This window comes from Primulina tabacum, chromosome 15 (assembly GCF_025594145.1).
Source record: "Primulina tabacum isolate GXHZ01 chromosome 15, ASM2559414v2, whole genome shotgun sequence".
NCBI lineage: Eukaryota > Viridiplantae > Streptophyta > Magnoliopsida > Lamiales > Gesneriaceae > Primulina > Primulina tabacum.
Window position 1 is genome coordinate 32,450,682 of NC_134564.1, and position 15,295 is coordinate 32,465,976.

The window sequence follows — 15,295 nt, forward strand, 5'->3', positions numbered from 1 at the left end:
TCAAAACGAGTTCATCAAATGTTGAAAGAATTTCAAACGAGTAGTCGTAACGTGTAAGGGACGAAAAAGAAAAAAAAATTAGCGTGAACAGTAGCCGGTGGCGGGCGCGCGGCCGCACGCGCCTGCCGAGATCTCTCGGTAGGGGTTGCGCGTGCGCACGGGCGCTTGGACGCGCCCCTTCGTGCTGTTTCGCGTCCCTTCGACTTTTTCTGATGTTTTTTCATTTCCTTGGCATTATTTGATTATTGTGGTCAGTTACAATGGCCAAGGGACATCCCTATGAATGAAAGATCATGTCTTTTCACATGAAAAACATTAAATGTTTGATTTTTGAAAATAAAAAAAAAAACATTACATCATAACATCTTTTTGCATCTTCTTCTTCTTCCTTCTTCAACAAGAGAGAGTCTCTTCATTTCTTTGTGAAAGAACTTGAATATTTGAGTGCTCATTATTCAAGTGTTGTAGTTGTATCTTGGGAGAAGATTGCCACAACCTCTAGCATATTGTGAGGGGCAAATTCTTTTTTAAGGAGAAAGTGTTCAACACTTGCCTCTACAAGCCATATTATTTGTTTTCTTCTTGCTTTCCTCTCATATTTAAATACCACAAACAACAGTCTCAGTGGAATGGCCTTAATAAGCTAAGCGATTACAGTGATCGGTACAAGTCTCAAAGACAGAGCACAGATAATCTAGAAGGATGAGTTTTTGATAATTTTTAGAGGTGTCTCATTCCACCTAGCTCTTTGTGAATTTCACATTTTGGAGATAGAACTTTACACACATCATTAAAATGTTATCTCCAATGCATGAGGACTCCATTTACCAGTACTTCCACTTCTAATACACGGTCTTTCGTGCCAAGGTGATCAAGAATTTATATTCAAAGAAGAATCCTTTTTTGACTTTTGAGGATTGATCCTAATGAGATCCTTGTTAATTCATAAACTTTAAGTAAATTCTTCTTTTTGTAATACTACTTAAATTTGACGTTCTTTCGAATCATTTGATTAAAGAACTATGAATATGTTTATTTTCCTATGTAAATACAATGATTATAAATTATGAACCATGGGGATTATGTTAAAGGCGTGAATCTAAGTAAGTCTATTCAAATAATTTTTTGCTCAAGAATTCAATACTTTGTGTATTGATTTTAACAAAAATCTTGAAACTAAAGAAATAGAAAAATCGAAATGAGTCTTGAGATCTTAAATTTAGAATCATACGTCAAAAAATTTTCGCATCAAATGAGATATACGCTGAAATTAAATGGTCTCGATCCATTTATTAAAAAATTTTATGGCACCTTAAAATTGGAGAAAATGAATATTTTATCATATTCATTGATGATAGTATAAGATATGAGATGTATATCTTGCGAAGTGAATTATGAAGTTTTAGTGGTTTCTGATGGTCATAAGAATTATTATCAATCATACACAACATGTTGTGACAAATTATTGTACTCTATGTTTTTTTATTACAGCTGAATTTTGTAAGTTGTGTAGGTTTAAAACTTTGAATTTGCAATATATTAAATCTTGAATCAAGTTTTATAATGTTTTACGCTTAAATTCAAATAGTGAATGTTATTTGAGATCCCAAGTTTTAAATTTTAAGCTTAAATCAAAATTTACAAGATATTTAAAATCTTGATTTAGATATCTAAGTTATAATTTTTAAAATTTGGAAACTTGGAAGTTTCAATATCAACCCAACTAGAGGTGAAATGATAGACTTGGAGAATACAATATTGTCAAATTTGAGAATAATATATAAGGTTTGAATTTTTTAAACAATAACGATTAAGTCCAAACTTAGCAAGACATAAAATATTTAATTGGATATATAAGTTCATATTTGCTTATAATTTGATAAAGTTGTGCTTACTTAAATTTGTGAGGGAAGACTTTACAAAAACTTATATGAGACGGTATCACGGGTCATATTTTGTGAGACGCCAGACAGATATCTTATTTGGGTCATCCATGTGGGTGCATCTTACTTAAATTTTTATTGTGAATATCGATAGGGCTGACCAGTCTCACAGATAAAGATTCGTGAGACCGTCTCACAAAAATCTACTCGGAAGACTTTGAGAAGTGTAATTGAATTACATCATTTTCCTTTCTCTTTTCTTTCTAATTTAATTAAACATGTGAATTTTTTAATTTTTGACGCTTAAAAATATAAAATTTACAATATATAAATTCTTGATTTTGAATTTATTCAGGATAATAAATCACAAAAATTTGACTTTTAAATATTTATTTATTTTTAAAATTTTGTTAGATAAAATAATATTTTTTTCTATTTTTTTATTAATAACAATTTCATTTATTCAAGATAAATAATTCAACTTAACGTCAAAAGATTGTTATCCTTATTTTAGTGTTATCTCAATCACATAAATATTTTTTATATAATAATTTTTTTATTTAAATTTAAATATATTCATTATATTATATCAATAACTTTAAATGACTATTCAAACACTAATACTTATTAATTTTAATAATTAATTACATAAAATAAAACTCGTTCGTTGCACGAGTAAAATATTAATTAAATTTTAAAATAAGGCGTAAAATGACACACAAAAATAGAGAATAAAAAATTGAAATTAAGATCTTTATTAAGTTAAAATTTGATTTCACTGGCAGTGACGGCTCTATGTGACCCCTGAAAATTTTTAAAACCATATTGATGTATAAATTTTTTTCCATGTGTGTGTGTGTGTCTATATATATATATATTGACCCTCTAATATATATTTATTGGTGGTGATATTTTTCTTTTTTATATTTAGCCTCGAGTTCGTGTCATCTAATTTTCAATTTTTTTCCTCTTTATATTTATAACAATCAAATAGAAAGATTTTAGGAAGTTAACGCACATAACACAAGTCTAAAGAGCAAAATCAAAGATTCCAATGGAAATTGATACTCGAGATGCATAAATTTTGAAATTGGATTTGAAAGTAGAATTAAATTTGGAATTGGATTTGAAAATCCATGAATTTAGAATTGCATCTTGTATTTAGTTTGAAATTTAAACATTTTATTTAGAATTCATTTATTGTTTGTAAAAACAATATTTGAATTTGAAAATTTAAAATTTTACTAAAATAATCTTAATTATATTTTACATAAATCAATGTTTAAAACATATTATTCACATTATTAAAAAATTGAAAAATTAAAATTTATTTTATAATATATTTTCCTATATCATTTCAGTTATATATTTATGTTATATAAAGTACATAAACTCTTATATATAATTATTTAACTATTGCTAATGAACACAAAATGCATTTATCAAAATAAAATAGTCAAATTTAAATTCTACAAAATAAATTATTTTAAAACTAAATATTCAAGATCCTAATTTTATAAATAAAAAAATAAATTATTATTGAATAAATAATTATTCAATATTCATGACAACTATAAGAATAGATCTTAAAAATCAAATATGCAAAATAAAAAATAAATAAATTTGTCATTTAAACCAACTATGACATATAAAGATGATAGAATGATAATAATTGACATTTTTTGTTATGGATATTTTTTTAGGTTTATTCAAATCCAAATCCCACCAAATCTGACCAGTTTTGTAAAGATTTGTTTATACACAATACATTCCACTCAAATCCTTTAAAATCCAATTTCATTTTTAAAATCAACTAATCAATCTGTTAAAACTAGTATTTACAAACTAGGTTAGTCAGACAAATCATACTGGACAAGCTCTGTATGACAAGCTCACCCGAGAAAGTGTTTGGTAGTGAGAATCAAATTCTTGATTATTGGTCAAAACGATTACCTACTATATCAACTCAAACACCCACTTGAGAGTTGAAGAATGCTTCTCGTGCCTGCCTGGTAATAGTAGGAACGAAGTCTGTCAAATTATCTAATGATTTATTTCAAAAAAACATTGATCAGATTAGCACTTCTAAGATTCACCCACAAAATGACCTACCAAATGATCAAATGTAGATTTCAAATATTTTAATTTCAAATTTCTTTAGTTACCTATTAGATTCATAAAATTAAAATGAATTTTAGACCTATTTTAATAATTATATCAAATTATATAATTTCAATTATAATGATGATAATAATTTAATTTCAATTTTCTTAAGTTTGCTAGATAAAATTAAAATAATTTTAAATCTACTTAAGTCTTTATACCAAATTATATAATTTGAATAATAATTATAAATGTCGAAATCAAATTCTCCAATTCAATTCAAACAAAGATGTTTTTCATGTCAACCAACTTCAAGTTCAATATAAATTCCAAAGGAATGATTCTGTTTGCATTTATGAAGGTTCTTGGTGGGTTGTATGCGTGACACGTGGATTCAGCAAGATTTCAAGAAAATCATGGGATCTGTGGAGTTAAATTTGAACGCGGGATTCGGAGGAAACGGACATACCGTTTGCTGTCATTTGCTCACTGCCCCCCGAACCTTATCTCTCTCCCTCCTCGTCCCCTCTCTCTTTTCCCCCATTTTCGAAGAAGAGAGAGAACGACGGGGTCGGATTTTGAAACTCTGTATCATAATCTGTCACGTGCTTTCTGGATCGAAGAAAATCGAAAGAAGATAGAATTATGTTGCCATTATCAGATTCCAACGTATTCTGTCATAAGATATACATGCATATCTGATTTTTCTTGTTTTCCATTTTCCAGAAAAATCAGAATATAGAGAGGGCGAACCCATCTTCAGATTTCTGCCATTCCATAAGAGGATATCTTTATTGAAGAAAGGTTGGGATACACAGAGAGGACGGAGGGAGGCTGAACAATTTTCCAAAAAAATGAAAAAAAATATGATGTTTTCAAAATGTTTTATTTCTTTATCTGGAAAGATGAAAAATATTTATTTTGATTTTGATACTCTTGTTTTACAAGTTTAGCCTGTTGCCCACCCACGTTTCCTAAGAGGTTATTTGAGTTTGTTATTATATTCTTTTAATCTTTCCTTTATTTTGGTTTTTTTACAAGTTTAAATGGGCATTTAGTTTTCCGGGTGATAGATATATTGGGTTTTTGAATGCAGGGATTCCATCTGAATCAATGGGAGGTATATCTGATAATGTCAGGGGACTTGCTTTGGCAATTTCTTCAAGTATCTTCATTGGGTCTAGTTTCATCATAAAGAAAAAGGGCCTAAAAAGGGCAGGGGCTTCTGGAACTCGAGCAAGTTAGTTTGTTCATACATTTATGCAGTTCTATCTTCTTCTTTTTTAATATATTTTTTATATTTATTATTAAAAGTGTTAATCATCTAGTAACTTTTGTGTTCGCATGAAATTAGAATCAGAGGAAAGAAAACTAAGTGGTTTAATGAGTTCAATTAGGGGAATATAATTCGGAAGATCGAAGGAGGAGCATCTGCTGGCTCGATATTGTTTTGATTGAACAATCCCATGCTTTGGCAAACCAAATTGCCACATATGAATGATTGAGTTTAATGACTTATTGTTGCAAAGGAGTCTTAAACCAAACACTACTATGCAAACATAAGAATCTTTGGATGCATTTTTTAGTACATAAAAGTCGGAGAGGGTAGATCCATCACGGGGAAATTGAAGTCTATCTCGGTTATGGAAATGCATGGTTAATGTGGTGCTAAGATTTTGATATAAAACATGTAAATTTTGTGATTGCTGTACCAAAATGACTTTTTTCAAAACTTATTCTTTACCTGGGGGTATTGGTTAAAGTCCGTGCTCTCCTTTGGACTGTTCTTTCTTCGATTATTATTTAATAATATAGCTCGATGTTGACAAAGTACACTTTTTAATCAGGCAAGGGAGGATACTCGTATCTGCTGGAACCATGGTGGTGGGCTGGTATGCTTACAAGTAAGAAATAAACTTCACTGAACTTTTTCCTGCTCATCCATTTAGGAATTTTGAAATTCATGGCTGACTGTTTGGCTTCGCTTGGATATTTATTAATTTTTTACCAATGTCATGTAATTGAATGCGGTTGTTGTTTTTAGTTGGTGTTAATATGTAAATTTTTACGAGACTCGTTAGGTTTCTACTTTCTATACAGCTTTATCATAGTTTTTCATTCTCATACATATATGCTGTCTAGTCTAAATTAATTCTTAGGTTTGACGTTGTTTCAAATCCTACAAAAGTTTAGAGTTAAGTGGATTTCTGTATGAATAAACATTCATTTATGATTTCTGAGTTCATCACACAATAGATAGCATTTTTTCATAATCGTCTTAATTCAATTCTACATGTATCTACAGTGCTTGTTGGCGAGGGTGCAAATTTTGCTGCCTATGCATATGCACCAGCCACTCTCGTCACTCCCTTGGGAGCTTTAAGTATCATTTTCAGGTGTGGCCATTGATAATCAAAAGCTCTTATACAGCCTATTTATATTATATGATGATTTAACTACTTAAATAATTCCCAATGCAGTGCAGTATTAGCTCATTTTATATTGGATGAAAGCTTGCATATGTTTGGGGTTGTTGGTTGTGTTCTTTGCTTGGTGGGTTCTGTCACCATTGTCTTACATGCCCCATTAGAGAAGGATTTTGAATCCGTCATGCAAGTATGGTACCTAGCAACTGAACCAGGTAACCAGTGGTGTTTCTTGATTTGACTTGACTTGTTTCTAAAGTCCCAAAACCACGGTCTTAGAATATTTATGCATGATGATCTAATTTGCACACGGATATTTCAACTTTCAGATTTGTGCTGTGAAATAAGCTAGGAATGTTTTCTCATTGAAGGTCGAAGAAAGTCGATGATTGCCCTAAAATACCGATAGTAACTAGTTTAGTCTCTGAAAAACATGATTTAATCCTCAATGGGCTCTTTCACAATAAATTCTTTATGTTTCATCTATCTTATATGAATAAACTTTCTTTGATGAAAATGTTTTTCTTGTGTACGTTATTTTGTACGTCCATTTGGTGGAACCTTCTAAATCTTCTGGAATCACCACTGAATCAAATATCTGATCAACAGGCTTTATTATCTACACTTTCATAGTGTTGGTTCTTGTTGTCATTTTAATTTTCTGGTGTGTGCCTCGCTATGGACAAACACATATGGTTGTATACATTGGAATCTGTTCGCTCATGGGTTCACTTACGGTCAGTTTCTGTTTCCTGTGATGCTCCTTATCAGCCCAAGTGATATCTCGATATCATCTGGGAAATATATGATATCATCTGGGAAAAAATATATTATTCTATATTCGTTCCATTCACCTTTTTCATCTGTAGGTTATGGGTGTCAAAGCAGTTGGACTTGCTCTAAAGCTGTCATTTTCTGGATCAAATCAGTTTATATACTTCGTCACTTGGTTTTTTACGATTCTTGTTATTGTTTTCTGTGTTATGCAGCTGATATATCTTAACAAGGTATGTTTGTTAATCATTTAGCAATGTGTTCCGTTCATTTAATAATGTCGAAATCAATATGATTTTTTGTGGTATTACAGCTTTATAACACTTACTTAAAATGGGCACTTTGACATAGATGTCTGGTACTTGTGCAAAGATCAGTATGTGTTATGAAAATTAGAGGTTCAGGACATTTGGGTTTTTTTTTTCGTGGCTCATCTTTGGCTTTATACTTTCAATAACTTAACTTTGTATCTATCTAGTTTTTTCAAAATTTTCAAGTGAATCATTTAGATGGATGATTTAAAAAATGAGCCACTCAAAGAATTACAGAAGTTTCAATTTTTGATTCTACCTTGTAATAGATTGCAAACTTCTCTATAAGAACTATATCTAAAGCAAGAGCTTGTCCGAAATGTGTAATCTTCTTATGGGAATGATGATCATGTTAGTCTGGATCTATTGTCTCTACTTTTTTTCTTAACTCAAATTAGAAGAAAAAGAAATGTTATTTTTCATTCGTCATGAGGTTGTATGCAATTTTTTTGTTCTCCTAACTTTCATACCTGAAATACTTGGTTCTAAATTTGCAGGCACTGGACACCTTTAATACTGCTGTTGTTTCCCCGGTGTATTATGTCATGTTCACCACACTAACTATTTTAGCCAGTATCATAATGTTTAAGGTGATACCAATTTCTACTTTGCTTTCTTATTCACTTTTCAATGTTTGCGGTTTTGGTGGGAGATGTGTGGGGGCTTAAGCAACATTACACAAAAGATTCCATCGGAGTAAAATTATTGTTACACAAAACGTATGCACAAACAGAGAGGGACTTAAAAAACAGCGAGCTAGTATCACGAACTAAACAGGAGCACAATGCAAAAGTAAAGCAAACCGAGGCCTGTATGTAATACAGTGTCCTTAAAACAGATTCGTCCCCTCCGGCGTGCTTCGAGGATGAACTTGGACGTCTGTTTCCCAGGATACAACGGAACAACCAGCAGTACCTTAGCACGAGATACCACAAAGGCGAACTGAAATGTACCTGAACTTTATCACGAGACGGAACGAGAAAAGAGCAGCAGCCGGTGGAAGGAGCAGCAGCCGAGACAACAGAACAAGCAAAGCGTCGAAATAACAGAAAGTAGGAGACTGTGTTGGTATTTCTGAAAGGCTCGAGGCTGCCTCTATTTATAGGCACTCATATGGACAGTTACAGCTGGCTATCTGAAAGGCCAAAGGTCAGCAGCTGGAGCACCAAAAGTCAGCAGCTGGAGCACCAAAGGTCATTTCAGTTACAACATCAAGGGTCAGCTGAAATACCAAAGGTCTTGGTCCATAATTCCAATTTTCGAAAATAAAAATAGCAAAAGCCAGGTGAACCTTGGTGGGAAATTTTGCCTTGATCGGTCCGACATTCGACGCACCCAGGATCGCGCTCGTACGCTTGCACACAAGTCAAGCCTTTTTCCACTGCAAATCGGGCCCATGATTTGCACCCCTCCTGCGCCTGTGCGCGCGAGAGAGAGCCTCTTGACCAATCATTGTTACACCTCCATAAAGTGTAACACTATATAAACCCACCAATGCTATGTTCATTTTCCAATGTGGGACATTTCCCACTTGCCATCTACTAGGCCTTGTCCAATTTCTCATTCAAAGAACAAGCCCAATAAGCCTTTATAAGTCCAACAATCCCCCACATGAATGAAAATTGAAAGATATTCAACGATTTTCGTGATAAAGTTCAACAGTTGAATTTTGCATAGGATAGGTATGTATTACCCTTTGAACCTTCCCTTGTGAAAGCATAATAATTCACTGGTTGACAGTAGACATGATGTCTTTGAACTGTACAGCCGTTTGTGTGAGTTAAGATATACTTCACACAAGACTCTTCCTAATACTATTCAGTTCTCATGATTGTGTTCGTTTTGGCCATGAACACATTCCTGGTTCTGCAAGAGGGTCTAGAATTGAGCCCTGCAATTCTTTCGAAGCGGCCCCACTTCTCTCTCACATAGGTGATTCTATATTGCTTCTCGTCAGAATCATTAAAAGCCGTAAGCTTATCCTCAACATTCACTGTTTCATAGTAGGAATGGACTAGGGATAACCCCCACAGTGATTCTCCAAATTAGTGCGATTATGTTGTCCCATTGAACCTAGTTCTTGGGATCTCCAGTCAGCGTAGGTTGGGTTTTCCTTCACACCAATTTATTCTATAGGCTTGAGCCCCATTCCCCTTGACATTTTCGCAACTAACTCTCTGTTTAACCCTTTGGTTAGCGGATCCGCTATATTATCCTTTGACTTTACATAGTCAACAAAGATAACTCCTGTTGAGAGTAGTTGTCTAATGGTATTATGTCTACGACGTATATGCCTAGACTTACCATTATACATATTATTTTGTGCCCTACCAATCGCAGATTGGCTCACAATGTATGCATATAGCCGGCACAGGTTTTTCCCATCCTGGAACATCTTCTAAAAAATGACGCAGCCATTCAGCCTCTTCACCACACTTGTCAAGGGCTATGAACTCAGATTCCATCGTGGATCTGGCTATTACAGTTTGTTTAGAAGACTTCCACGCAATTGCTGCACCTCCTAAAGTGAATATAAATCCACTTGTAGATTTTGAATCTTTCATATCAGATATCCAATTCGCATCACTGTATCCTTCAATAACAGCAGGATATCTTGTATAGTACAGCCCATGATCACGAGTGTACCTTAAGTATCTTAGCAATCTGATAATTGCTTTCCAGTGTTCAACTCCTGGATTACTCGTGAATCTACTCAATTTGCTTATTGCATAGGCTATGTCTGGTCTTGTACAACTCATTAAGTACATCAGACTTCCAATGACTCGAGAGTATTCTAATTGAGACATACTTTCACCTCGATTCTTTGATAGATGCTGACTGGTATCTATCGGGGTTCTAGCTAATGCAGAGTCATTGTTATTGAATTTCTCAAGTATTTTGTCAACATAATGTGACTGACTTAGGATTAGCCCTTCTGATGTTCTATGGATTTTAATTCCAAGGATTACATCGGCTAAGCCCAAATCTTTCATGTCAAATCTTGAGTTCAATAACTTCTTGGTGGATTTGATCATCTTATCATTACTTCCAATGATAAGTATGTCATCTACGTAAAGACATAAAATGACATATCCCATTTCAGTGTTCTTTATGTATACACATTTGTCACATTCACTGAATTTAAATCCACTTTCCATCATGGCCTTATCAAATTTTTCGTGTCATTGCTTTGGTGCTTGTTTTAAGCCATACAGAGACTTCACCAATTTACATACCTTATTTCCTTGCCCAGTCGCAGAAAATCCCTCAGGTTGTTCCATGTAAATTTCCTCTTCTAAATCTCCATTTAGAAAGGTTGTCTTTACGTCCATTTGGTGTACTTCAAGATTCCGCAATGCGGCAATCGCAAGTATCACACGAATAGAGGTTATTCTCGATACAGGAGAATATGTGTCAAAGTAATCAAGCCCTTCACGTTGATGGTAACCTTTAATTATCAATCTGGCTTTATACTTATCTATGGTTCCATCTGATTTCATTTTCCTTTTGAAAACCCATTTACAGCCTAGTGGTTTGCTTCCCGGAGGAAGATCTACTAATTCCCACGTATGGTTTTGTAAAATGGATTCCATTTCGGAATTGATAGTCTCTTTCCATAGAGGTCCCTCAGATGAACTAATTGCTTCCTTGAAGCTTTGAGGTTCACTTTCCATTATGAAAGTGATGAAATCCGGACCAAAGGATTTCTAGTCCCCCACACTCGCAGATATTGGTAGGAAGGACTTCTACCTTTCCATAACTCATATGGACTTTTATCTAACTTCTTTCGGGGTACCTTGTTTAAAAGGTAATTAGCTGTTAGAACAGCTTCCCCTCACAAGTTCTGTGGTAAACCAGAACTTAATAACAACGCATTCATCATTTCCTTCAATGTGCGATTCTTTCTCTCTGCAATGCCATTTTGCTGAGGAGAATAAGGTGCAGTTCTTTCGTGTTTGATACCATGTTGAGCACAAAACTCAGCAAACGGTGATTCATATTCACCTCCACGATCACTTCTTAACACCTTAATTTTCTTGCTAAGTTGATTCTCAACTTCACTCTTATATTGGATAAATTTGTCAATAGCTTCATCCTTACTTTTGAGGAGATACACATAACAAAATTTTGTGCTATCGTCAACAAAAGTAATGAAGTATTTATTTCCACCACGAGTTTGTACACCTTTTAAATCACATACATCACTGTGAATTATATCAAGTGGTTCATTATTTCGTTCAATAGTTCGAAAAGATGATCTTGTTAGTTTTGCCTCAACACAAGTTTCACATTTGTGTTGTTTATCAATTTGGAATGCAGGAATGCTTTTCATGTTAATTAGTCTACGAATTGTATCGTAATTAACGTGTCCAAGTTTACCATGCCATAAACAAGAAGACTCAAGCAAATAAGCAAAAGTATTAACTTTTTTCATCACGGGCTTAATAGCCATTACATTTAGTTTGAACAAACCATTACAAACATAACCTTTGCCAACAAACATTCCACTTTTAGACAAAACCACCTTATCTGACTCAAACACAATGCGGAAACCATGCTTGTTAAGAAGCGACCCGGACACCAAGTTCTTGCGGATGTCAGGTACATACAACACATTGTTCAAAGTCAGTTCTTTTCCCGATGTCATCTTTAGGATAACTTTTCCTTGACCCTTGATTTCAGAAGTGGCGGAATTTCCCATGAACAGCTTTTCCCCATTCTCAGATTCCTCAAGAGTTGCAAACATCTCCTTATCCGAGCAAACATGGCGAGTGGCACCCGTGTCGATCCACCACTCTCTTGGATTCGAACCCACCAGATTAACCTCTGATATTACAGCACAGAGATTCATATTTGAAACCTCTTGAGATATGTTCTCTACCACATTCGCCTCTCGGTTTCTCTTCGGCTTCTTACAATCAGATGCCTTGTGACCCATGCCATCACAATTATAGCATTTTCCCGAGAACTTCTTCTTTGACACGCCTCCTTTGGGTCCCATGTTCAACTTTCTGTTGGAGGAGGAGAATGGTCTCTTTTTCGAGCTTTGACCATGCTCGACAACATTTGCCTTAGCAGCAACAGGAGAGAACAATCTTCTTTCCGAACTCTTGTTGTCTTCCTCAATACGAAGTCGAACAATGAGCTCTTCAACATTCATCTCCTTTCTTTTGTGCTTCGAGTAATTCTTGAAATCCTTCCAAGCTGGTGGTAGTTTCTCAACAATAGCAGCCACGTGGAATGATTCGCTCACAAGTCATCCCCTCACCGTGAATCTCGTGAAGAATCACTTGTAGTTCTTGAACTTGACTGATAACCGGCTTTGAATCCACCATTTTAAAGTCCAGAAAGCGACCAACAAGAAACTTCTTGGCCCCGGCATCCTCGGTTTTGTACTTTCTGTCTAGGGATTCCCACAGCTCTTTAGCCGTTTTCTTTTCGCAAAACACGTTGTAGAGCGAATCTGCCAATCCGTTTAGTACATAGTTTCGGCATAAGAAATCAGAATGATTCCATGCCTCAACCGCACTAACAGATTCAACATCTCCCTCACCCTCGTTGAGTTTAGGAGCATCCTCAGTGAGGAATCTGGCCAAGTTCAGCATCGTCAAATAAAATAGCATCTTCTGCTGCCACCTTTTGAAGTCCACGCCAGTAAACTTCTCGGGTTTTTCACCGTGACTTGCTGGAACAGCGACCGCAGCAGCACGTGGGGTACCATGAGGGACAACTTGAGGAGGGACAACATGAACAGTTTCCCTTTGCACGTTAGTTTCAGTAGCCATATCTGAAACAAAACTCGTTATAAGTAATCTGTTTTAAGATTGTTACACAAAACGTATGCACAAGCAGAGAGGGACTTAAAAAACAGCGAGCTAGTATCACGAACTAAACAGGAGCACAATGCAAAAGTAAAGCAAATCGAGGCCTGTATGTAATACAGTGTCCTTAAAACAGATTCGTCCCCTCCGGCGTGCTTCGAGGATGAACTTGGATGTCTGTTTCCCAGGATACAACGGAACAACCAGCAGTACCTTAGCACGAGAGACCACAAAGGCGAACTGAAATGTACCTGAACTTTATCACGAGACAGAACGAGAAAAGAGCAGCAGCCGGTGGAAGGAGCAGCAGCCGAGACAACAGAACAAGCAATGCGTCGAAATAACAGAAAGTAGGAGAGTGTGTTGGTATTTCTGAAAGACTCGAGGCTGCCTCTATTTGTAGGCACTCATATGGACTAGTTACGGCTGGCCATCTGAAACGCACCTAGGTCGCGCTCGTACGCTTGCACACAAGTCAAGCCTTTTTCCACTGCAAATCGGGCCCATGATTTGCACCCCCCCTGCGCCTGTGCGCGCGAGAGAGAGCCTCTTGACCAATCATTGTTACACCTCCATAAAGTATAACACTATATAAACTCACCAATGCTATGTTCATTTTCCAATGTGGGACATTTCCCACTTGCCATCTACTAGGCCTTGTCCAATTTCTCATTCAAAGAACAAGCCCAATAAGCCTTTATAAGTCCAACAATTATTTGACTTAGACAGTTGACTAGGACTTTTAATCATTAACCGCCTCGGCTGTTTGCCTGCCGGATAGCCTTGGACCGCCTTAGACAAAGGCGGTCGAGGGCTAAGCAGTCGCTTCGACCGCTATTTAAAACACTGCACACAAACAAGGACTTCTAATGGATCCATGACAGTTTACTTACGTCAACCCTTAAACATATCTTTATTTCCTCTGATTCAGGAATGGGATTCACAAAATGCATCACAGATTATGACTGAACTCTGTGGTTTCGTGACGATCCTCTGTGGAACTTTGCTTCTTCACAAAACAAAAGACATGGGAGGTTCTCCAAGCTCATCATCCCCAGGATTTCATCCCTCAAACAGAGAACAAGGTGCCTAGCTGCACAGAATAAGTTAATAATACACTTTAATGGCCTATATACTGGTTAGATCTAAAGTCTGTTGCTGCAAGGAATAGTTGAAGTTGTGTATTAACTAGTGCAAATGGAAAAGGGGAAACAAGTTTTCCTAATTTCTTTGTATACTGGAAAAGGATTGTATAGACTGCCTTCAAAACATATTCTACCTATCAGATGCCAAGAAAATATTGTTTCGCATGCTCACACTATTATATATAATAATGTCAAACATAATAATATATAAGAAATATTTAGATTATTTTAAAAAATTCAGCGATTATTTTCCTTTTGTTTTTTTTCAAAATCTTTATCACTTTATTTATTAATTTGCTTGAGATAACTAAAAATAAATTTTAATCGAATTTGTTTAAAATAATGAGGTTTACGTTTTTCCATTTGAGAGAGAACGAAATGATTATAAATGGGCCTGGGTCCATCCACACATGAGGCCATTAGAAGTCGAGGAGACAAATCTGCACGTGCCGTAAAAGGCAAGTGTGACACCCACTTCCACTGGTTCATTAATTATTATTGCTGTCGGAGCGTGGGTCAGTTAAAAAAGTAGGAGTGAGATATAAAGTATTTAAAAAATAAGGACTCTGACTTTTTTTTTAAGAAACAAGGAGTTGACTTCTGATTATTACGTTAACTGCAATTAAACTCTTTAACTTAATTAATTCTCCCCTTTTTTTTCTTCTATGTCGACACACATCTTCCCCCAATTAAAATTTACGAGTTTTTTTTTCCCCAAATCGAGATATATCGACCCAAAATCAATTTAATCGACTATGATGAGTAGACCCAACAATCAACAATGTAGACCATCAATGGTCGACCAATTGTTGGTTGACCAAAGAACTTTGG

General features: G+C 35.1%; 1 protein-coding gene across 1 annotated transcript; it reads left to right on the forward strand.

Moving 5' to 3' along the window:
* The first annotated feature begins 4,420 nt into the window (after positions 1-4,420).
* Positions 4,421-14,634, forward strand: LOC142526589 (putative magnesium transporter NIPA2). The gene is made up of 9 exons (XM_075631085.1): positions 4,421-4,967; positions 5,083-5,226; positions 5,834-5,890; positions 6,292-6,382; positions 6,467-6,627; positions 7,022-7,149; positions 7,282-7,419; positions 7,995-8,087; positions 14,251-14,634. The coding sequence occupies exons 2-9, from the start codon at positions 5,100-5,102 to the stop codon at positions 14,410-14,412; spliced, it is 957 nt and encodes a 318-aa protein (XP_075487200.1). The 5' UTR covers positions 4,421-4,967; positions 5,083-5,099; the 3' UTR covers positions 14,413-14,634.
* The last annotated feature ends 661 nt before the right edge of the window (positions 14,635-15,295 follow it).

Excerpts from the sequence above, each read along its gene's own strand:
- LOC142526589 (XM_075631085.1), top strand. The coding sequence starts at position 5,100 with ATGGGAGGTATATCTGATAATGTCAGGGGACTTGCTTTGGCAATTTCT. Across the intron at positions 7,420-7,994 it reads AGCTGATATATCTTAACAAG|GCACTGGACACCTTTAATAC; the intron begins GTATGTTTGTTA and ends CTAAATTTGCAG. Across the intron at positions 8,088-14,250 it reads CCAGTATCATAATGTTTAAG|GAATGGGATTCACAAAATGC; the intron begins GTGATACCAATT and ends CCTCTGATTCAG.